This window comes from Aphelocoma coerulescens, chromosome 3, assembly GCF_041296385.1.
Source record: "Aphelocoma coerulescens isolate FSJ_1873_10779 chromosome 3, UR_Acoe_1.0, whole genome shotgun sequence".
Lineage (NCBI taxonomy): Eukaryota > Metazoa > Chordata > Aves > Passeriformes > Corvidae > Aphelocoma > Aphelocoma coerulescens.
In genome coordinates, this window is record NC_091016.1 from 122,094,309 (window position 1) to 122,119,067 (window position 24,759).

Consider the following 24,759-nt stretch of genomic DNA (forward strand, 5'->3'; position numbering starts at 1 on the left):
CTTGGAAAAGGACAGAAAATGGGATTTAAGACAGAGCCTGACAGCCGGCTGCCAACAAATGTATTTTTTTTTAATTCATAATTTTTGCTTTCATGACAAAAAAAACCCTGTCACTGCAGTGCCTCACACAAAACCCTGTGGAGGAACTGCAGCAACCCTCCATGACTTACCCCAGTTGTGACGTGCAGCTGTCACTGTCAGACGAGAAGTGAACATCAGGTTGGAGGAAGCCCATCCTCTGGGAATATCCAAGCCCAGCACAGGGTATTCTCCCACAGGGAGCAGAGGAGCTGAGCACTGCAACATGGAGCGAGTGATGGTGATGTTTCTACAAGGAAAATCTCCCACAAATACTTGGATATTGTCCGTCTCCATGACTCGCGACACTGTCACAGTTAAAAGGAGGCCAGTGGCAACAAGTGAAAGGAAAGCTGGGGTAAATTCCTCACTGTAACTTATTGTTCCAAGGTAATAGGAGTGTCCATCTACTTTCAGACTGAGAGCCCTCGTGCCATTCCCCGGAGGCACCATGCACTGGATAAACACACAGGTGATGTTGTGAACGAGACAAGGGCGGTGGTCTATGAGGACAGAAGTCGTCCTCTTTCCTTTCAGAGCCAACCCTGCTAAGCTGAGCAGGCCTCCCCCGCTGGTGCTGAAATTCCGTGGGTAAAACTGGTACACCCAAGGCAGGATGGTGAGAATGCTGGATGTCCCTCTGAAACAAGCACGGCCACTTTTCCTGCTGGATATGGAAATGTTGTGCTCCCCTGGGGCCAGGCAGGCTGTCTGGCACTTGATGATGGTCTCATTCCAGAAGGTCACCTTGCAGAAAGTGCTGTTATCCACACGTACCACGGGGCTGTCACCCTGCCAGGCCAACCTCTGTCCTTTGATTGTCATGTAAGTGAATGTCCCATTGGTCTTCCAGGTCACCAGATGTACCAGGGGTGTCCAGTGCTCGTGAAGGTGGAGTGTACAGTCCCCAAGGCACACACTGCGGACCCCATTGACAACCACTGTGACATTGAGAGCCTGAGATGCCTCAGCCAACCACTGATAGTGCAAAGGGTGGGCCCCTGGAAGGACAAGACAACTGATGGAGTCATTATCAGACTTCTGGATCTCACAGGAGTAATTACTCTCCAGGCTGACCTGTACCAAATTCTTCCTGGATTTCAAAGCAATACCGGATATAGTGAGGTACATCCCACCACAGATTGATCCTTGTGATGGGAATATGGAGGTTATCTGTGGAGTTATTGTGAGGGCCTGCTGCCTTGCTGTCACTTGAGCATATCCCAGCTGCCTCTGGATGACCTGAATGGGGAAAGTCCCAGGTTCCAGGCTGTTCAGTGGCAGAGAGCACTGATAAGACATTTCAGACTGGTTGCCATGTTGAAACTCAAGTTGACACTCACTGTGTCCAAGTTTAGCCACAGATCCAGTGATGTTTATCCCCCGGAAGCTCAAGAGCAGGCTGCCATCTATGAGCTCTGTTTCAACAGCAGTAACGAGGGGAGTCAAAGCTCTTTGGTAGTTAAAGGTGGTGGTCCTATTTGCAAAGAGATCATGTTGAAGTGATCCACTGCTGATGGCTACATTTACTCTGACAGAGATGTCCCGTGAATCTTCATTTGACAAACCAGCAGCTGGCGGGGTCAGGCACCAAACTGTCTCTTCTGCCAGGTGAGTAACTGTACAGGTTTGATTGTCCATTGAAACAGAAACCAAGGCAGGATTTTGGCCAAAGCCCACGCCAGAGATTGTGAGCAGTGTTCCACCTAGGTGCAAAACAAAATAAGGCTTGAAGGGTATTATATGCAGGAAAGGAAATCATTACTATCTCTGAACCATCTCAAACCATGATCTTTAAGGTCCCTTCCAACCCAAACCATTTATGATACAGCTGATAAGCATTATAGGATGAAGGAAAGAAAAAATAAAGTCCTTTTTTTCGACAAGACAGCTAGATAATAGCAGCCATATATCAGGATAATCCTACGTGGACAAGACATTAAGGTAACGAGTATCCTGGGACATTTGTGGAGGAAATGACAGTGGAAAGTCACCACAGAAAAGGAGAAAGCTACTGTGAAAGCACCCCTGAGAGTAAACAGAGGCTGAACTCTTCATGGAATGGGACTGTCCATACAGGTGGGTGGGGAAGTAGTTTGATCCTGCTGCCTACAGAGAAGCAGAATTTGGTAGTGACTATTTGCAAACTCAGAGGCAGGGTGTCATATTTTGTGAAATTACAGAATGGTTTGGGTTGGAAGGGACTTCTAAGAACCATCTCCTTCCAACCCCTGCCATTGGCAGGGACACCGTTCATTAATGAGGTTGCTCCAAGGCCCGTCCAACCTGGCCTTGGACACTTCCAGGGATGGGGCAGCCACAGCTTCTCTGGGCACCCTGTGCCAGGGCCTCACCACCCTCACAGGGAAGAGCCCACCCAAAGCCTCTGTCCATCTTCCTTTTGTTTACAGTACTGGTAGTCCCAGTGTCCCGCCTTGCTTCAACCTCTTTATCCATTAAGGTCACTGCCTTCCTTTTCCCATGATCTGGCTGAAAAATAAGTTAGTTTATGATGGAGTTATTTTAAAGTGAGCCCAAATCCTTAACCCAGATGCACACACACGTGTTAGAGACAACAAAAGACTAGAGGTAAAGGGAGAGGGACTGCAGAGATTTTAATTTCGCTTAAGCCATTCATAAAACCACAACCAAAGAGTTAATCAGTTCTTATTTAGTTTTCAATTTACTCTGAAATATTAAAAGAAGGGTAAAAGTTTTATTATTTTTTGTTGTATGGCTTAATCTTCAAAACTGATAGGATTTGCTCTCCGAGCTCTATCTACTCTCTCATCTTTCAAGGCTTGAGCACTTCACAAACTATTGAACTAATCACGTACTACAAAGCCTCTGAATTTTTGTGTCTTTAACTGTGTTGTGAGCCTGGGAGAGCAATCTGTGGAGGACCTGAGGTTGTAGCACAAGAATTTCCCTGTCTTCTATAAAAGCATTTCTAAGGGCTCATGTAAAATTCACTACAGGGATTCAACTCTCCCCCATCACCAGCCAAATGACAAAATAAATCAACCACTCCAAATCTGTTTTTTAAGATTTAAAGTAAAACTTTTCTTTTTAATTCAGTGATGTTCTGCTCAGAAACACACTTAAATTATTTTCAGTGTCTAAAAGCTTAGAACGGGATTAATAAATATTTCCCTTTTGATTAAAATTAACATTGAAAAAGGGCTTTTTTATTTTGTCTTTTCAACATAACAATGAACATCCCTTTTGGGATCACTTGAAATTACTGTTTGCTTCAAACCACAATTGTACTCTGCTTTCCACCTAACTTTCACATGGAAAACCTTGAAAGATGGGGGCAAAATGACTGAAAGAAACAGCACAGATGAGCCAGGTGTGGGCATGCTTTGTTTTCCCGATAGGAACGTGCAAGAATACATGAGCAAACACTTGGGGAAATCAAATTCAAAACACAGGGAGACCTGAGCCAGCCAACCAGATGGAGGGATGCTCACTACAATCCCACATTTCCAGACCGCTGCTGTCTGCCAGTTGATGTCTGCATAATAAAGGGTCACAGATTCAAAACACCCTCATTTAAACTGATCTGAAATGGGATGCACTTTCCATTCCTGCAGGAAAACTGTGCCCTTGATCCCCTTGACCTCTATAAGTGGCTGCAGATGTACCAATGCTGTTTACCCAGAACGGAGCCACAACACGGCTCGATGCTGAAGATCTCAGAGAGGTACTGGATTAACGGCTCAACCCTGCAAAACACAAGCAACACAGAAAGGATTTGGGGCAGTTAGGGGTATTCTTTTATTTTTCCATCCTACTGCAGTGCTTTTCATTCTTATAACTCCTGGAAAGTCAAGCACCCACCTGGCACATTCCCTTTGTTTGATGTCACAGTGACAAGACCACCCAACACCCCAAATTTTTCCATGTGGTTTAGAATCACAGAATGTTTTGGGTTGGAAAGGACATTAAAGGTCATCTCGTTCCAACTGGCCTGCCATGGACAGGGACACATTTGAGCTACATCTATCACAAACACTCTCTTATCAATTGGCAACTTGTGGGCCAAATTTAGTACAACTGAATTGCCTGTCAAAGGAAGTAAGGATACGGATTTTTTAGCAAGCAGATCCCACTGTAGCTATGCCCAATGCAAGAGCATCAAAAAGGCATCACAGCTGCCTCCTCCCCTCACACCCTCCTGCCACAGAGTGGAGTAACTGGAACAAGTGGAAACCCAGACACAAGCTCCTGAAGCCCACCCAGATAAAGGTGCAGCTCTGTTTCTGTCCCATCTACACCTATTTTTTTCATCACCCTCCTTTCAAAAACATCTCCTTCCCTAAAAAGACATCTTAGAGAAGGGACCTTCCCAATCCTGCAATCCAGCCCACCAGAGAGCAGAGTCCTCTCCTGGGATGACCCATCTCCTTCCAAGCTATCCCTGGAGATGAAGTGATGGTGCTGCTAACAGACTCCAGTACCAGGTGGGATGAATCCCTCTGTGCCATCCCACCAACCACAGTTTCTCTCCTTCTGAAGTTCATTAACACTACAAGCAGCTTAAGTTGGTTTGCAAGCAATAAAAACACCTAATTTCTCCCCAGTATCATCATTTCAGGATCACTCCTGGCAGCTGCCATGGCTGAGGAACAAAACTCTGTTGCTCGTGAATGCATTCCTATATCCCAATTTCAGGTCAGCTTTCCCCCACATTTTAATTCATTTATATTACATTTATCTAGGCATGAACTTGAAGTGTCACCTTAGGAGATGGAAATAGCATAATTTAAAAATTCTCCAAACAAAGCATTTTTGTATTGTTCAAACCAGCTTTTGTTTTTCTGATGAAAAGTGTTTCTTTTCTTCTGCTGTTTTCCTACAGCAGGATTTATCTGCATTTGACCTGAATCTGTGAATACCTTTGATTGCCTGAATATGCATTTTTCATCAAATCAACTGTTTTTTCCTAAAATGTTTCTCTCCTGCCTCCTACTGATCCAAGGGGAGTTAATTGACTAGCATTAGCAGTTTGCTGACTTGGGTTCCACAGATCAATAAATGCCTTGATAATTATTCATAATTTCATACTACACTGCGGAATTCACCGTTAGGTGCGGAATTTGTGAAAAACTCAAACCTTCCTTTTCAGATTAACCCTAAAACACCAAATAGGATGGAGAGTGAAACTTCTAAGGAAAATACACACCTGTTTGAAGCGACAGCAATGCCACTGATGAGGACAGAGACATTGTACCACCCTGCAGGCAGGGCTGGAAGAGTCACATTAACACCACGGTCTGTCTGCTCCTGGATCTGTGGCCACGAGTCCCCAATTTGGACCTTGACATCTGAGCCCTGGTAGTTGGCAAACTGAGATATTCCAATGTGAAGCTCCTCACCTCCTGCAGAGAAAGGAATGGAACTCTTTCAGTGTTTCTTGCAATGGTTATTTTAGCAGATGTGACCATTGCCTGAGGAAGAGCACAGTCTCATCATGCCAGAATAGGCCCAGTCTTGTCCATCAACCCAAATCCAAAATGTTGAAGGTTGCTGTGGCTCTGTACCCTACTCAATCTCTCCTGCATAAGGTCAGCAGCTATAAGGGTTGTCTTGAGACATCAGCACAGTGAACTTGGTTATGGCCACCAATAGCCACTCTCAGCCACACTCAGGATGGAATTCAAGTCCTTATTACCATAAGTGTCTGTCCTATAAATATCTGAACTTAATAAAACCCAAATCCAGTTTCTTTAAAGCTCTGGAGCTGAGAGGTTCTGGGCTTTTCTAAATTGCTGATAAACGATCTAGAGCCTGCTTTTCAGCATTAAGGAGCCACGTAACTTTAACAGGAGCCTTCCACAGTAAAAAGAAAAGTCCTCAACTCTGTGTAAGCCCTGCTCAGCAATAACAAAACATCCCTGTGTTATCCACAGCATTTTCAGCACAAACCCAAAACACAGCCCCACACAAATCACTGTGAAGTAAATTAACTCCATTCCAGACACAATCAGCCCAGCTCCAGCATTTTATTTTCGGTGATCATGGTTCTCTCCCATTTAAGCTGTTGTGTTCAGATGATACAGGATCATCTTTCCTTTATTTGTGCGCAGTGCAGTAACAGGAAAGGACAAAGCCAAGAGACAAGGGACTTTCATAACCGAAATTTCTTCTGAAACAGCTTAAAAAAATTAAGGTGGTATCCACCAGTTCAAATAAAGGCATTTTCACTGATAGCTCTATCTGTGGTCAGTGAAGAGAAAAGAGACTTTATGTCGTTCATCCTACTGTAAGACACACAAAAGAACTGAGGCAAATCCCACCACAGAACTATTTCTCTTCAGTAAACACGCAAAGCATCTAAACAACGAGCACAGGGATGTGTTTAGGAGGTGAATCCCATCCTCCTCTCTCCCTTGAAGGGATGAAGGAGAGAGGAAAAAGCTCCCAAGGAGCAGGAGAGTCTGTACCAAGCTCCCCTCAACTACCTGCTCCTCTAAGCAGGTCTTGGAGCTGGTACTTTTCAATTCTGCATTCACAAAGGCTCAAATAAAGTTTGAAAGCCTCAGAAGTTGAATATGTTAATAACGTGAACTCTTTGGACTCTTGGTCAATTGTCAGCTTAATCCCAGATGCCTGGAAGGCATCAGTGTAATTTATTTATTCTTTTTATTATATAGAAGGAAAATTATATTAAAAGATGAAGCCGTGGAGGTTCTGGGTAGGAGATTGAACTCAGCCCCAGCACAGCTCATGAGACACTGTAACATTAAGGAATTCCTTGCACCTGGGCTGCCCGCGGCTACAAAAACCTCCCCTTGGTGCTGTGGTATCTGAATAATATTCAGATGATAAAGGACGTTTTCTCTTATTTATGCATTCTGGATTAATAGAAAATGACAAGGGCATTTGGGGAAAGGAATAGAAATGCTGGGAGTGCACAGAGAATTTTGGCACTGGCAGTCACCTAACCCTGCACATCCCCACCAAGTCCAACCAAACTTGGGGGAGCTTTAAGGCGTTCGCTGGAAAGGTTGCAAAAACAGAGAAAAAAGTCAGATTATTACACTCTTGGAGGAATGGGAGTAGGATAGGTAAGAAAACAGGAATATTTCTGTCTTCCTCCCATCTTCCTTCCTCTCTCTCTCAGATACCAAGAAATTGGTGTCTGTTTGCCACACAGAAATGTACTAAACCTTCTTCCTAAAAAACTTGTTTCAAAGTGAACATCATTCACCATTTATGCTTTCTATTCCCTACACCCAACCAAAATCCTGGGGGAAAAAATGAGGGAAATGTGAAAGAAAACAAACAAACAACCCCAAATAGAAACTTTCAAAAGACAGGAATGCCAAACACTCCATGACATCTAATTATGATTTTATCCCCACAGATTCTGTGAGGTCTGTGCTCATATTTTAACGTAACACATTGCAAGGTCACAATGGAAGGAGCAGTTTGGCTTGGAAATGGGAGCTAGTAAAAGAAATGTTGCCCATCCCCTGCTTTCAGCAACCCAAAATGCACATGATGCTCTTTATGGTCAACACTTGGGGATCCTGGAGAAAGACACTCTCCAGAGCTCATTTCTCTTGACATGGGTGAATCTGTTACTAAGAAATACAGTCATGGAATATTCTGAGTTGGAAGGGACCCACCAGGATCATCAAAGTTCAACTCCTGACCCTGCACAGGACAGTCCCTAGAGTCCCACCATGTGCCTGAGAGTGTTATCCAAACACTTCTTGAGCTCTGGCAGCCTTGGGGCTCTGACCATTCCCTGGGGAGCCTGTTCAGTGCCCAACCACCCTCTGGGGAAAAAACCTTTTCCTGATATGCAGCTTAAACCTTGTATTCCATCACTGAATGAAGGGGTGGGATAATTTCAGAGCAAAGTTAGACAAACAGGACACAAAAGCATGACTATACTGAAGCTGACATCCTGTGGACATCATCCATACCAGCCTAGGGTAAGCAACTCATTACCTCACGTATGCAAGAGAAAAGCCAATAAAAAACCAACCAGGACTGACCAGGACTAGCAGGAAATATAGGAACTAAAATTTTAAAGAAAACAAAATAAGTGTCAAATCACACTTTATAGACCTAAATTCCCTCTGCCCCACCACTGTCAGCAATAACAACCCTTCTCCAGAAGATGTCCAATACACATCTGCAGCCTTTTCACCTGCTATGCCACTTCTGTTCCTGCTCAGGGATACAACTGCAGGGTTTAAGGAAGGATCATATTGGAACAAGTTGGTTACTGTTGTTGACTGGTACCCAGAAATCAGTGTCACGTGGACAGCAGCATCTTCTGTCCCCTAGGAAGAGAGAGAAAGAAAATCTCAGGGTTAAGAATGAACCAATTAAAAAAAAAGTTATTTCCTGTATTCCTACATCTCCCATACTTAAGTCAGGCACATGTCACTGATGAAACTTTCACATACACCAGACACTACTTAAATGTCTACATTTATGTTGACTTTGAAAGAGCAGCTATGGAGATTTAGAAACCTTAAAACAATCCCAGACTATGCAGGTTTTGATTTGCTATATCCATACTTGTAAATTAAGCTAGTAAATAAAATCCCAGACTATGCAGCTTTTAATTTGTAATATCCTTACTAAATTAAGGAGCTTGCTTTTTTCACTGGTTTTCATAAATCAGCTATTAATCTATTTTTAATTAAGCTGGTCTAATCTGTAGAGTCCACAGTAAATTGTCCCACAGCCAAGACCTGGCTGATGGGCTACCCTTTGCCCTTCCCCTAGTGTAGCTTAGGCCAGGAAAACATAGGAAGGCACATTGGCTTCTGACTGCTCCCCAAAAAAATGTGGTTTCTTACCCGAGAAGGAACTTTACATTCAATTCTTGTTGAATTTCTGCCCTCCTCCAAAATTGGGCAAGGCTGGGATCCAAACAACACTGCATTTACCCCTTCCAGATTGGTCCCCCTGAGAGTCACTCTCAGTCCTCCTAAAAAAAAACAATTATTCCATGATATTCAATATGTAGGATATGATTATATGCAAAGGATTCTTTGTTTATAGATGACTAAAAAGGCAGTAGAGTCTGTCAGCTGATCTGATGATGATCTGTTCCACCTTGCTGTGCCTGGCTTCCTGTCTTGCACCAGAGATCCTTCTTGCCTATTATTTGAGTTCTCCTCCACGATACAGGGTTTGTTTCTCGGTTTATTTTTAATGACATACTTATTTAAACCAGCAAGCCCTGGCCTGTGATCTCCCCCTCAGACAGATCCCCAGCCCGAGAATGAAACAAGGAAGGAAGGAAGAAGCGCTAAGAATGGAAAATGAGCTTAACGCAGCAGGTGCTCTCACAGTTCAAACAGCTGCCAAGCTCCCTGCTGTCAGAAAAGCCTGTAGCATGTGTCTAGGAAGCTTGGGATAGAAAGGGGGCTTGGCAGGGTTCAAGACTTGGAGTTGGGAGGGAATTCACTGAGGGTTTTGTTCCATGGGGCACTGAGCAAGCTCAGCTCTCCTTCGTGCCAGACTGAGCCTCTTCAATACCATGCAGGATCATGCCTGACACAAGCCAGACTTGTGCTTGATCTTTCTTCAGCATCCAATTCCAAGGTAAAGAGCCAAGGTGTCCCTTTGCTTTTCCAAGAAACTAGAAGACTCAGGGATATTTCAAAGAGAGACAGGAAAGACAACAGGAGCGGGCATTAAAGGCAATTCTAAGCTGAAGTTTGTGCTTTGATGCAATTCAGAGAAACTTTAAAAAAAAAAGGAAACGTTACTTGAAACTTAGAGCTTTTTCTCTAGTTCTCAGCCCTGCAGAGTTTTAGGTTTATGGCTGAACAGACTGCTCAGACAGGTACTAATTAATGCAGTGTTTATTTGAATTTATTAGCATGGCTATATTATAAACCTACTGAGCTTTTATCCCTCTTTTCACATGTGATGTAAGCAAACTTCTATGTTAAGGTAATCATATATTAATGGCAAAATCCCTTGTACACTTTACTAAAATTACCTTTTCCTGCTAATTCTTTAAACCACCAGAGAATTACAGAAGTTTCATCTTGATTTCCTCTGGCTGGCAGCAAATCCAGGCCAACAAGAGCAATCAGATACATTAACAGCAAGGTCCTGCTCTTCACTGGAACATGGGAGTATCTTTAGAAAGGCATTCCATGCTTCTAGAGTTAGGTCATGGGGATTCCCCAGCATGGCACCACTGAGACCAGGGATATTTTGACAAGAGGGAGCTGAAGCAGCAAAGTACAAGGTGCTTCTTGCCTTCCCATCCTGTAACATTAAATTTGCAGAGTCAGAAAGAGCAAGAAGAGAAAACTGAATCTGCTTGTCTAATGAGGGAGCTGTCAGATAAGGAGCTTCAGATTTAGAGTTCAGAATCCACGAGTGTTGTGTAAAGACTGATGCTCTTAAGTTTTGATATCTACATTATATCTATATGCAGTGAAATACTGCCTGTGTGCACTTTACAATGAGATTGAAGAGAGGTATTTGAAATGGGAGAAATTAAAAACACAGATGGAAGCTGTAATTCTTTCCAATTATAAGCGTTCCAGGCACATGTAACGTAAGATAGCATTATGTTTGCTTTCTTTTTAATGAGTGACAGATCACTGTAATTGGGAGAAGGAGAGGATTTGCCAGCAAAGGAAAGAAGAATCAAGGCCCAAGCATTAAAACTTGCCATTGATGGATTCTTTTTAGAGTTTTTTAGATTCATTTGGGTTGTCCATGAATTAAAAGTGATTCTTAACCTTAGTGTATTATATGACCTTCTCATTAGGGAAAAAAATGGTAGAGTTAGAATAATTTTCTTCCCATGCACCAAAAAAAAAGAAAACAGCCCAAAAAAATCAACACCAGAAAAAAATATAAACAACCCCCCTCTCCCCAAAAAAACTAACAAACAAACAAAAAGAAAACCACAAACAAATCCAAAACCAAAGAATAAGGCCGCCATAACTTCTAGCTTTGGAACCCTGTGTTACTCCAAGTCCATCCCATGCTCATCATCCATGGAGAGGTTTACATCCTTCTTTTTCTCTGGCTGATCCAAGGTGGCCAAGCATGGCACAACCAGATCTCTAAGCCACATGTCTGAGCTGCAGCAAGGCCAGTACTGCTCTCAGTGGTGTTCATTACCATGATCTCAAAAATGAAATGAGGAGATTCCCAGAAAAATAACTTGGTGACCTTTGCCTTTGTCGGAGTAGACCTGGGTCATGCTGTTTCTGGTGCATTCCTTGCTGCTTGAAAACAAAGGATAATCTGAGACTGTTTCTCACTGCACAGTCCAGGTATATCAAGAGTGTTTGCCACATTTCTCATTGGGTTGACAAGACTCATCCCTCTTGAAAAAAAAAAAAACCCTACCAAAAAAAAGAATTCTTTCCAGCTCTTGTCTTCAGGTATGGAATTTATCGCTCTTTATTTCCTCTGCTATTTCAAGGAGAGGAGGCATAATGGGAATGGAAGGAGATTCAGTTTAGCTTTACCTTCTTTAAGTTTCTTAGCTTTGTGCCTAAACACAGGCAAGTCTTCCATTTATATTCCTCTGGATATGAATTCACTTCAGTGGGACTGGGATTAACCAGAGTTCAGCCATTTCACAGTTATAGAATCGTGGATCATTTAGTTTGAAAAAACCCTCCAAGATCATTAAGTCCAGCCAGTAACCCATCACTGCCAGGCCCACCACTAATCCATGTCCCCAAGTGCCACGTCTACACATCTTTCAAATCCCTCTAGGGATGGTGATCCCACCAATGTCCTGTGCAACCTGTTCCAGTGATTGGCAACCATTCCATTGAAGACATTTTCCCTAATACCCACTCTAATTAGGCCAGATTAATTCAAATAATGCAAATCTACATGTGAAATGGGTATGGGAGGATGAGTATGAAACACTAATGATTTGCTGAAATGAATATATGCACACTTGAAATACAATTCCCAAACAAAACTATTTGGGAAACTGGTTGCCTGCACAGAGAGCCAAGGGAAGTCTGTCAGTCTTTAAGTAATTTTTGACTGTGCTTTGGGTCACACACAGTGTGTCCAGCCATAAAACGTCTTCTTCAGGTGAAAATATTGGTAGTGAGAGTACGGAAGAACCAAAACACGCCATGACAAGGAAGAAGCAGAGGGTCCACACCTACCAATCTCTGAAGTCGAAGGAGGTTCAACAGCTCCCAGCACTGGTTCCACTGCCAGGAAGATCCCTTGTCCTGTGGTGCTGTTGAGAGCGAAGCCATGAGGTGTCACCAGCAGCGTCACCAGGTAGATCCCGACCGGCAGCCTCGGCACCTGGCAAACCACTTCTGTTTGATTCAGAGCTGTGACGAGGCAGCTCCTGTTGTTCACCTCCACCTGCAGGGCTGGCTTCTCCTCTCCAAAGCCAGCTCCCCTGATAACCACTGTGGCCTGGGACCCTTCACCTGAAGGAATATAATCATCAAGGTGCCTCATGAATTTTGGCATATCAATGCCCAGAATTTAATTTCAGCCAACAGTTAAAAGTTTTTACCAGCTTCATCAGGACATCCTAAAAACTACACCACTGGTGATCTCTCATTGTCCCATGTAACAGCAATTCCTGCCTGTCCTTGTCCAGCTGTTACATTTTTCCTTAAATTTTTATTAAAAATAGCTTGAGCCAAGAGATGTCTTTTGCTTTAGGCACCAAACCTGCCATTGTTTCTCTCCCCTTTATGACTCTCCCATAGAATCACAGAGTAGTTAAGGTTGGAAAAAACCTCTGACATCACCTCTGTGCTCACCACTAAACCATGTCCCCAAATGCCACATCCACGAGCCTTCGGAACCCTTCCAGGGATGGTGACTCCACAGTGCCCTGGGCAGCCTGTTCCAGAGACTGACAACCCACTCAGTGAGGAAATTTTTCCTAACATCCATTTTAAACCTCTCCTGATGCACATTAAGGCCATTTCCTATCATCCTATTTCTTGTTCCCTGGGAGAAGAGACCAAGCCCCACGTGGCTGCACCCTCCTGTCAGGGAGTTGTGGAGAGCAAGAAGGTCCCCCCCAAGCCTCCTCTTCTCCAGCTGAGCTCCCCCAGCTGCTATTCAGCAGACTTGTGCTCCAAACCCTTCCCAGCTCCACTGCCCTTCTCAGGACACACTTGTACACTCAGCATGTCTGGAACTGGAGCTGATCCAAAGTGACCCATAAAAGTGCAGTTTCCATAAAATCAAAAACTTCCAAAAGGATACACATACACACAAAATCATCAGCACCTGGAAGATCTTTTTCACAGAATTTTTGCCATTTTGTTCAGACAGCAGGCCCCGTTACCTGATGAATACTCCACATCTCTGACTATGGGTGTCAGTTCCTGGCTGAACTGGAAAGAGCATGAGCCAGAACAGTTTGCAAGGACATCATTCACCGTGACCACCACCTGGAGACAGAGGAGAGGGTTACCTTAAAGTTAGTGAGGGAACAGAGGTGTTTTCTAGAGCCACAGCTGCCTGATAGATGCTGGTAGCCACCCTGAGCTGCTGAGAGCATGCAGTGTCAGAACAGGGCACAGATGGAGAGCTGCTCGCCCTGCTGCAGCCTCACTGAAAATTTAATTGCAAATTTGAATAGCAAATTTCTTGGGCTCATTCAAGGCACAGCAGAGCACAGCTTTGGATGCTGCACCTCCCACCATCCTGGGACCCACACCTCCTCAAAATCCTGTTCTTCTAGTCATCCATTGAAGACCGTTCTTGCCTTTCCCCAGTTCTTCCCACTTTGCCTTGGGAACAAATTTATTATGTTTAAAACACCCTGGAAGACTGATTAAAATGAAACCCACAATGTGTCTTCTCAGCATGCAGCCCTCAATTTTATTTTGCCCCTTGTTCATGCTGAAGGAAAAAACTGGGCTGTGACCTTGATTGTCTAAAAGAGATATCAGGAAATATCCCTCCTGAGATCTTGATATTTTAGAAGAGTCAAATGGCAAAGGATAGGGCATAAGAAAGCCCCTCTTTATCTCTCTCCAGATATTAAGGGTGTACCAGGAGAGTACACCAATGCCTGCAAAAAGAAAAGCAACTGTCCCAAAGAAGTGCAAGGAGCACAGAAATTGCAAAGCACTCTGCTTGAATAGAGACACAATAATTAGAGGGACACTTTCATACTTGTGCTAGCAGCAAGCCAGAATAAAGCTTCAAAAACTACCAGAAAATCTGTTTGCTGGTGGTGGTCTTGTTTCACTGGGGCTGTTTGTGGGTTTGTGCAGCACAGATGGAAAAGATGTCATAGGTGGCTGAGTCACTGGAAGAAAAGAAATTCTCATGGCTGAGAACCAGGCTCATGAAAAAAGCAGGATGACCTGGCCCCAGATGTTGCACAGCTGGGCTTGAAGTACATCCAACATCATCACCCTCTTATGGCCACAGTGCCTGTGAGTCTGCTGGAAACAAAGCCAGCAGCAGCCACCATTCTGCAACATCTGAGAGCAGAGCTGGAAACACATTTGTCCATCCAGCAGACCAGAATGATTCCTCCTTCATCCAGGAAGCCCTCCTTTCTCTCTTTTCCTACTTGGGGAATTGAGATCCACAGAGGCTCAGGACTTGCCTAACTCACAGATGAGTATCCCAGCCACCAACTCATTTATTTTGCCCATCAGTGTTGCAGGTGAATTGTGTCCTTCCCAGTTTGGTGGCCAGCACCACAGGACCCACCAAGGGTGGGAGTTCAGAGGTTGTGTCACCCCTTGGTGACTGCCTCAAAAAAAATGAATTGTCTTCCATCACCCATGATCACCATTCTCAGTACCTGCAACAACTCTTGGAGGCAAATCCTGCTCCACATACCAGGCAGCAGAATGTGAGAAATTTATGGCACAGAACTTCAGATTCCCTGGAAGGATTTAGTGGCAGAACATGGTACCCCAATACCTGTGAGACCCCTGGAGCTACACAACCCTGCTGAACCAGTGGGGAGTGTGAGAGCTCAACTCACCTGTGTTTGGTTATGGAGGGTGGCAAGCATGTCCCCAAATATTGGTCCAATAAACACACCCCCATCATAAACCACACGAGTAGAAACAGTTGGCTTCAGGCCAGTGAGATTTTTGTCAGAGACCTGGCGAAGATCAAGGAATTTAAGTTTCTCATCTTTTCTGTCCTGTGATTTTAAACTAAAACAGAATCTTTACATGCAAATAACTCCTGGAAACTTCTTCTCACCCTTCTTCCATGAATCACATCTCTGGGTCTAAATCTTCATTACTCAAGGTTTCACAATACCTCCCTGCTCCCACCCTCACCTTGCAGGCAGAGAGATGGCAAACTGAGAAAAAGATATTCAGGAGACAGATTTACAAATAAACTTTTAGTACTCAATAATATAATTTGGAATTAGGCATGGAAAGAAAGAGCTTCTCAAAGACATGACTTTAGGTGAAACAAAGGCCTGTGCAAGAGCTGAAGATGCAGCTCAAACTTTTTTCACCCTCCAGGCCAACATCTTGAGCATTGGAACTCACTGATTTGTTCAAAATAATGTCACACTTTTAGGAGCTGAATATCCAAAGAAATAGGGTTCCCTTTTGAGGGAGGAAGAAGCCCAGCCTGAGTCCTTACTCAAAAAGATCCGTCTGCTTGAACCAAAACTAGCATGACAAATCTTGGGATGGGAGAGTGTAAAGTGAACCTTTTCCTGAGGCTTATGAGAGCCAGATATGGAACCAGACAAAATAGTTTTCAGAAAAATACCTTCTTGGCAAATAAGTGATGCCACAAATCTGTGATGAGCTTCAGTTACTGTACTGAAACATTATTGTAGATATAATTAATGAAGATTTCATTTCAGTATAGCAGCCCCTTTATTATGCAGAAATTACATTTAAGTCTCCTGGTTTTGAAGTACAGATTCAATGTAATTTCTTCTCCTGAAAGAGTTTTGGGGTTTTTTAATGATTTAATCTGCAGTTTTCGTAAGCTGCTATTCCAAATAGGAAGGTTGCCTAAATTTCCATGATGTCTTCATAAAAGCAACAATTAAGAGAGTGAATCAGCAAAGGCCAAAGACATGAATGGGGATCAAAGTGGGGATTAGCAAAAGAAATTACTGTACACTGATAACATTGGGCAAGTCCCCAGCTGTTTTTTTCCAAGTCAGTGTCCAGACACTTTCATAGCACGAGCTGGAGTCTCTGGTCACAGTGAAGTCACTGGTGTTGAAGAAGGGAGCTGTAAAGTTATCCACATTGTCCTGCAAAAGCCTGCGGAGCTGGTGGGCGGAAATGTGCACTGAAACATCTGCAAAAGACATTAGGGAGCAGTGGATATCTCCCTCCCCAGGAGAGCACATCTGCCTGCTCCTAGGAAAGGAAGGGGTTTCATTGTAAGTGCAAGCCTGTCCGTGGTTCAAACCTCTGCAGCTGCCAAAACAGTGAAATTTATTGGACCCTAAACACCAAAAGATCATAGAATTATAGAAAAGAACCGTAGAATGATTGGGGTTGGAAAGGACCTTTAAAGGTCATCTAATCCAAGCAATGAACCCTAGACCAGGTTTCTCAAAGCCCCATCCAACCTGACCTCAAATGTTTCCAGACATGGGGCATCTACCACCTCTTTGGGCAACCTATGCCACTGTTTTCCCACCCTTATCATAAAAAAAAAATTCCTCCTTATGTCTAATCTGAATATCATCTGCACTATTTAAAAACAAGCTGCCTGGCCTGGAGCACACCCAGGGATGGGGCAGCCAAAACTTCTCTGGCTGTTAATTCTTCCCTTGGCTTCCTGCTCAGGAAACCCAGGCCCTGACTTGCATCTTCCCTTACCTGGTATCACTGTATTGGCCAAGTGGATGTGGAAGGTCCCTCCAAGAGCTGGGGATGACTTCTGCAGCCTCTGGATGGTGAGGCTGACTCTCACATCCTCCGTGGAGACGTAGAGGTATCCATGCTCCTCGGAGCCCTCCCCAAGCACTGCGCCTCTGTGAGACAGAGAGGGGGTCACAGGAAGACATCAGCAGTGGAGACCCCCACTCCTGACACTCCTGTGTCAAGCAGCAGCTGAGGGACACCTTTAGGAGCTACACTCCTGAAGGATTTAAAGGAAATGCACCCAGGCCTCAAACAAAACTGGATATTCCCAACTTCCAGCTGCATTAGGCAGGGAATGCACCAGCAGAAAATGATGGAAAATGACCTTTTAAAAGTAATGATGGAAGAAATAATTTAACCATCAAGCGCCAGGGTGTGCTACCCCAGTACTGGTGTTTCTAAAGGACCAGCTCAGTGCAGCCTGGACAGCATCTGCAACATCAAAGCAAAAAATATTTCCTATTTCCCCCTGTAATCTCCTCGAGTCCATGAAAATTTCAACTCGCCTGCGTAACAGGGAGATTCCATATTGTACAATCATTAAGGTTGGAAAGCACCCCTAAGATCAAACCCAGCATTACCAGATCCCCCATTAAACCATGCCCCCAAACACCACATCTGAACTGGAGTAATTCATGTTCACCCGAAGTCCACTTTCTAAAAGTTAAAATGCTTTTCTCCTTCGCCACTAAAATTCTCGTGTTCCAAGGGGAAAGGAGTCTCTCTGTGGTACAATGATGCCACCGTGTGTTAAGCGTCTGGATAACAAGTGGCTTCTGGAGAGCAAATTGCCAGACAGTAAAACCAAAAGGATCACTGAGCTCTTTGTACAGCTGGTACAAGATTTTAGACAATTTTCCTTCCTAAAGGAGTAGGAGTTGTGTTGGATTAAATCACAGTCCGTTCTCAGTGATGAGAAAGAGCCAGGTTTGTTTTGAGGATTTCCAAAGACAGTGCTCAGCCCAAGCATTTTTAAAGCTTGTGTTGATCCCTGCTTTTCTCTGATATTTTCCTCTGTGAGATGGAAAAGTCCACCCATGCCAAGCACCTTTTTTTATGCTGGTGGGAGGTACTGTGATCAATCCACCTCTTAATCCTCTTTTTATTAGCTAAACAGGTGGAGCTTCTTAAACCTTCCTTTCCTAGGCATTTTCTTCAGCTCCATAATGATGCTCATGGCATTTTTTCCCATTTTTTTCTAAATACATTTGAAAAATTTGGTCATCAGTGCTATTTGCAGCATTGCAATGTCAGTCCTCAGGCTCCACACAGGAGTAAAGATTTTTCTTCTTCCTGCTAATTACACCTCTGGTGACACATCTCAACCACCACAAACATCCCCCTGTATTCTCATCCCTGTCCTTTCCTGTTGGTGGTTTGTGTCAGGATACTACATTTGACTCAGCTGGATACAATCCAACCTTTACAGGACTTATTTTCTGACAGTGCAAACTTTTAACGTTACAGTCTCTGATCTAGTTAGAGACTATGGCTCCAATTCCTCTGTCATTGTTGGGAGGAACAGAAACCTCATCTCAGCAAACAAGGACACCTAAGGTGAATTTCCAGTGCCCCATGTGGGAATTGGTGTCATTAAAGCTGTTATGGAAACACCTCTGGATGATCTTCATCCACTGTTCCAGAAGAGCTTAGACTTCCTTCCAGTCCTACATCACACCTTGGTGACCCATGGACATCTGACACCCCAAGTTATCCCAAACTTATCAAGAAACTCTTGTTTTCAGCAACTGAACCCAGCTGAAAACCAGCTCCAGACACGCTGGGGGAACTGCAAGAGGTGTTACAGAGTATTGAGATGAGCTACTCTCTGTCCCTACCTTGGGGAGAGAAGGGGCACACTGGCAGCACAGCCAGACACCCTCCAGGACACGTTGTAGGTGGGAGGAGACCCCACCACAGACACTGCTTCAATTATCCTCCCTCCTGGCCAGGGGGGTGTGGGGTCTCTCTGAGAAACTGAAAGAAAAAACGCAAACATTCACCAGAGCAAGGAGAGCAGAGCTGACTGTGCCCAGGTTTTTGCCATTTCATAGCTGGAAACACCTGCTTGGGGATTTTTGGTTTTAAGTTACATTTCATAGAATCATTAAGGTTGGAAAAGGCCTCTAAGTCCACTGTGTCCAACCATTGCCCACCACTAACCCATGTCCCCAAGTGCCACATCTACACATTTTTGAACCTCTCCAGGGATGGTGATTTCACTACAGTCTGTTCCATTATTTATTTTCAAATAAACCAAGAATATTGATATTTTGGTAATTCCTTCTTGACTGCTGTCACAAAAAAAAAGAAAAAAGTTCAAGAAAAGAAAATTGTTTTTGTGCCTGTTGTGAAATTTCCCTTTGAAAAAGTTTCATCCAGCTTTATTGCTCTAGATTTAATGGAATATTCTGGGGAAAAAAAACCAAAAGAGATGCCTTTACCAGTCACAACTCTGTCAGCAATGATGAGTTCATCAAGATAAAATGATCCAGGTGTTTCTTTTTGCAGCACAGGGCTCTGCAAGTTTATCTGATGCACAAATACTGGGGAATTGGCTGGGAGATCCTGGAGAAGGCCAGAGAGGGTCACACACCTCTTCCAGAGGTCAGTGCAGGTAAATGTCCAGCTGGAAGACACCAAGGTTGGGACAACAATCAAATTTGAGGTGATTGTGAAGATTCCAGGTAATACCAGCTCCTGTTGTTATTTCTACTCTAACACAAGCCAAGCCACATGCTCAGTGGTTTGTGATCACTCACCATGTCCTTGTTGGGTTTTCCACAGTGAGAAATAAGGATTTAGGTCTCTGCCTATGTTTCCCCCCCTGAATCTCTAAAGTGGGATATGGGAATGACTACACCTGCTTTATTTTTGGCAAAATCCCACAGTAACACCAGTGACCTCAATGGGGGTCAAGCCAGAATTCAACCCCTCAGCTCTCTCCAAGTTTTTCAGACACTCCTGATTATTTTTTAAGTCTGCCTGCCCTAAGCTTTATATTTTCTACCCTCGGAATTTGGAGTGAATAAAGAAAATCAAAGGTTACACCAATTTTCAAAGCTTTCAAAGGGTGGAGGAAAAACCAAACAATTCTCTCTCTTACTGCAGAAAATCTACTGGGAAAGAAACTGGGAAATTGATGTCCTCAAAAATCTTCAGTATGCCTGTGTATCACTGAGATGAGATACTGCATGTAGCAAGAAACATGGAAATTTACTCATTAAATCCTCGAAGAAGTACGAAAACACATTCCAGGAATGCCTCTGCAGGGACACAGCTTTTGTCAGGTTACTCCAACTGAGAAATTGTTCCTACATAAATAAGAACTTCCCTCAGTTTTCCCACTGCACTTTCTTACTATGGAAAATATAAACTCTGATAACTAAAATTTCCTGGATACCTTTTAGAGTTGGTTTCATTGAAGTGCCATAGGCAGGTGAGGTTCCTCCTCACTGGACATGAAGAGACATTGGTGTAGGACACTGAGAGATGAAAGATGTTGCTCATATGGCCTTTATGTGCAAAACATGCCTGCACAAATGGGGAGAAGATTTTCACCAATCAAAACACAGGTAATTTATATATAGTGTACATGGGAGATAAAGGAAGATACTTTATGTGAATTCTGGTTTAACACTGGGTTGTTTGGCCTGGAGAAAACAGAACTCCACAGAGACCTTAAAGCCTCTTCCAGTGCCTAAAGGGGCTCCAAGAGAGCTAGAGAGGGAATAACAGCTGTAGAAGATGAGGAGTGCCACAACATGGCATCAAACTGACCCCTGGGGCTTCTCTGAGCTTTTGGGTTTATTCCTATCAAAAGTAGGAGATGAGCAGGAAAGTGACCAGTAATGGACCACCAAAATAACAAAGGGGTTTTTTTTCCTTTTGTCAAGAAGTGGTCACCCCTGCGTCTTCCACCTTTCCCCACCACCATCCCATTTTTTCCTTTCCCACAGCAAGGGTTGTATCCCCAGGAACAGCCAACAGCCAGGTGTGTTAAACAGTATTTACACCTCAGAGATACAAAACCACTCTCACACCCAATAAAAGATGCTCTGCTCTGCGCTAAGACATGATCCTTTGTAGATTTGGGGCAATTCTAAGCAGACCAGAAGACTTTCTGTTGTCAATTAGGCTCCGAGCATTCAGTGCCCAGTGCGAGGCGCTCGCTGAGAACAGCAACTCATTAAGAGCAGCCACTCACGTGTGTGTATTCAGTAAGGTCATATCTTGGCAGTGCTGCTGGGGAAGTTTTCACCAGCTGGCTTGGTCTGTGGATGCTGAACCTCCCACAGAACGGCTCTGTTCCACTGACAATGTGTCCTGTGGTGATGATGTTCTTCATATCTGACATATGAAAAACAAGACGAGGAAATGAGAGGTTTCAAAGTGGTTCAGAAGACACCAACTCAGTCAAAATTCATGAAGATACAGAAAGTGGGTATCCAAAAATTGTCAAACAGTCCTACTCTAAGTATTCTCCTGCCAGAGTTCAAGAAGCGTTTGTACAACACTCTCAGGCACAGATTCCTGGGGTTGTCCTGTACAGGGCCAGGAGTTGGATTTGATGATCCTTGTGGGTCCCTTCCAACCCTGGATATTCTATCATGATGATTATTATACTGATCATGTTGTTTTTCATGCATACACACAATGAATAAATGATAAATGTAAATGCGTCCTTATACCCATTAAAAGTGTAAATTTTCTACCACGAAAAGTTTAAAGAATATTTATGTCATAAAAGCAGATCAATTCTCACAAAAAGTACTGCTTATTTGCCACAGAAGTTCCCTACCTTCTTTCTCAAACCCATGGCGAAAAAGGATTTTAGCAGAATTTGGCTCCATTTCACATCTTACTGAAAGGAGTTCCTCTATTGCTGTTTGCACCTTTAAAAGCAATTAAGAAAGTGAAAAGCAGCCAGTTACAACCATTTCAGCAGAGACTTCAACACACACATCATCACTTCATTTATCACCAGCCAGGGATCGGTGGCACAGCAGCTCTCAACAAGCAGGTAGCCAAATATTACAATAATAAAAATTTTAGATAATAATATAACAAAATTTATCTCAATAGAGTGTAAACTTTCATGTCTGACAGCTTTCAGGGGTGTGAGGCATCCTCAGTCTAATGACTGTCATGGAGCCATCACTCAGGGTCACTCTAAGATTGACAAACAGCCACATCAAGAGACTGTGGGCTGTTGGAGAAGCCAGAGCCATACAGCACACATCTGGCATTAGAGAAGTCCAAGGATCTGGATCTATGCAAGCCCAAGGTATCTGGGTGTTGTGATACACTTAGAATACACCTGGGAGTCAGCGTTCACAAAACAAAAAAAAAAAAAAAAAAAAATCACATTGTAAGACATTCTCAGTAAAAAAAAACATATAAAAATAATTTACCCCCCTATATCACATTAACTTTATCTCAGCTTCTGGGCCAAATCTTAACTTCTGTCAAGCACCAGAGCTCCACCAATTCCATCCCAGCAGAGGACCCTGTGTCTGTGTTTAACAGCACCTACCTGGTGAGCTGTAGCATTTGTGGGGATCATTCTCAGCATGTTATTCCAGGAGATACTGAAATAGCCTGTACCAGACACAGTCAACATCTGGTAAAAAAAAGAGAAGCAAATAAAGAAATGAAAACAGATGCAAACTGCATGAGACACACACTTCAAACCTGGCATCTTCTGCTGAAGAGGATTTTACAACCAGTGTTTTGCCTTTTTAAGCCCCTGTAAACCAGGGGATCCCTTCCAAGAGTCACTTCAGCTACTCTTGAACTGCTCCTGTCCTACAAGGAACAGGATTCTTGGATTAACAGGAGCACAAGGGGTACATGACCTGTGCATCTGCAAATGGTCCCTAAAGCTCCTGACCTGCAGGAGTTTCACCATTAGGAAAAAACTTCCCTCATTCCTGAGGGTTTACACACACCCACTAACGTATGTAAAAACCACAGACAACTTCAGCTCACAATGCTCTTCTCATCAGCTGTCTCAGAAGGTTGAAAACAAGGTGGAAACACACATTTTTTTCACATCTAGCACCAACAAGGCAGTTGCAGCACTGACCTGCACTTCTGGAAGACGCAAGGCACGAGCCCGAATTTCATGCCTTTCAATGCAGTAGTTGTTCACCACATGGGGGTTCAGCCACGTGTTGTGTATCTGGACTCCAACTCTCATCCCCCTGCTGGGTGTCTTTCCATGATGCAGTGCTTCCAGGTAGTACCTTGAACCAGCACTTAGCTCAAATTTCTGGGATTTTGGCTGCCACAGTTCACTCCAGTTCTTCACCCAGTTCTCGGACCACTCTGAATTGCCAGCAGGGAGAGAAGCAATTCTCACCTGTGTGCAGAACATCCAAATCACAGAATCACAGAATGGTGTGGATGGGAAGGGTCCTGAAAAACCATCATGTTCCATCCCTTGCCAATTGGCAGGGACACCTTCTGCTATCCCAGGCTGCTCCAAGCCCCATCCAACCTGGCCTTGGACACTTCCAGGGATCCAGGGGCAGCCAGAACTTCTCTGGGCAACCTATACCAGGGCTTTGCCACCCTCAGAGTCAAAAATTTCTTTCTACTCTCTCTCAGTTTGAAGCCATTAAAGCAGTTGGTGACCTCTCTCCAGCCCCAAAAACATTTAGTCCAATGCCACAGCTCCAAAAATAAAAAAAAAAAAAACAATATATTTGTGTTTATAACTGATAACCGTGGGTTGATGGCTGACAAATTCCTTCCCATTATGTAGGAAAAAGCCACAATCTGAAAGAGCTTGGTTTAAGGTTCAATATCATAAAGAAGATCATTCTTATGGCTCACCCTAGCACTACTAACAGTTCCCCAAATAACTTTTCATGTGTGACTTCAGTTCAGACAGAAATGTGCTGAACTAACAAAAAAAAGTCTTCTAGAAAAGACAATCAATGCCTCTGGTTGCAAGAGTGAGTATTTTATGAGCTAAAAACCTGAAAGGGTTGATGTAAAATATCAAATATAATCGCACAGATTTCACTCTGCAATACATTTATAAGAGACAATAAACCAATCCACACTGGGGAAATTCCTACTTGTTATCACCTTAATTAAAACCCTTTTCATCCTCATTTTTCATTTTCATTTCATCTCATTTTTCTCTGCCAAGACTAATACCTTCTGTTCTGGATCCTGGGACAAACTTAAGTAGAGAGATGCCTGCCCATCTGCCTGAATCCAAAAGGTGTAATTGTTGGTCTGAGGAGCCACAAAAAACCCACGGAGTCTGGAGCTAAGCAAAAAGAGAACATCCATAATATACAAGAGTTACAGCAAAGAAAACCCCAAAACAACAAACCATCCCCACACCCCACCTTCACACCTACACAGAGTAACAAGAAAACATCTTTAAACCAAGTTTTAACAAAACAAACCTTGCTATTTTAAACCTGAAGTAACCTCAAAATGACCCAATTTCATATTAAATGTCAATTGTGCCTTACAAAAGTTTCAAAAAGGAAAGAAAAAACAGCTCCATGAAACCAAGTATGATTTTGTTGGTGGCCACTTTAGTGCATTTCTTCTCAAACAAGGTCTTAACCCTGAACATGCAGGAAAAAGCCAAAACCACACTCAGAATCAAACAACAAAAGCAGAGAAGTGGTAGAAAAATGTAAGAATTCAAGCACATTGTACTGTCTTTCAAGGTCCTATCTGAAGAAGCAGTGGGAACCAGCACAGTTCAGGAATTTATTTATTTGTATTAACTTCACCTTTGCTGCCAACATCAGCCGAGAATCTGCCCCTCCACATCTGGCCAGAGTTCCAGCCCAAAATAGCCTCAAAC

The 24,759-nt window shown here is 43.5% G+C and overlaps 1 protein-coding gene across 12 annotated transcripts in view; it reads right to left on the reverse strand.

Annotated features, from left to right (window-relative positions):
- The window catches only part of PKHD1 (PKHD1 ciliary IPT domain containing fibrocystin/polyductin), a 252,139-nt gene that overhangs the window by 211,172 nt on the left and 16,208 nt on the right, over nt 1-24,759 (reverse strand). For all 12 annotated transcript variants that reach the window (XM_069011802.1, XM_069011801.1, XM_069011797.1 and 9 more), the window contains 18 exons: nt 24,090-24,204; nt 23,008-23,283; nt 22,456-22,542; nt 21,721-21,814; nt 21,127-21,269; nt 20,323-20,453; nt 19,364-19,548; nt 18,758-18,896; nt 16,875-17,029; nt 16,160-16,344; nt 15,044-15,166; nt 13,379-13,484; nt 12,222-12,500; nt 8,907-9,037; nt 8,246-8,381; nt 5,267-5,462; nt 3,739-3,806; nt 171-1,784 (listed from right to left, as the gene is read on the reverse strand). In XM_069011802.1, coding sequence (XP_068867903.1) covers nt 171-1,784; nt 3,739-3,806; nt 5,267-5,462; nt 8,246-8,381; nt 8,907-9,037; nt 12,222-12,500; nt 13,379-13,484; nt 15,044-15,166; nt 16,160-16,344; nt 16,875-17,029; nt 18,758-18,896; nt 19,364-19,548; nt 20,323-20,453; nt 21,127-21,269; nt 21,721-21,814; nt 22,456-22,542; nt 23,008-23,283; nt 24,090-24,204 — 4,163 coding nt within the window. The remainder of the gene's footprint in view (nt 1-170; nt 1,785-3,738; nt 3,807-5,266; nt 5,463-8,245; nt 8,382-8,906; nt 9,038-12,221; nt 12,501-13,378; nt 13,485-15,043; nt 15,167-16,159; nt 16,345-16,874; nt 17,030-18,757; nt 18,897-19,363; nt 19,549-20,322; nt 20,454-21,126; nt 21,270-21,720; nt 21,815-22,455; nt 22,543-23,007; nt 23,284-24,089; nt 24,205-24,759) is intronic.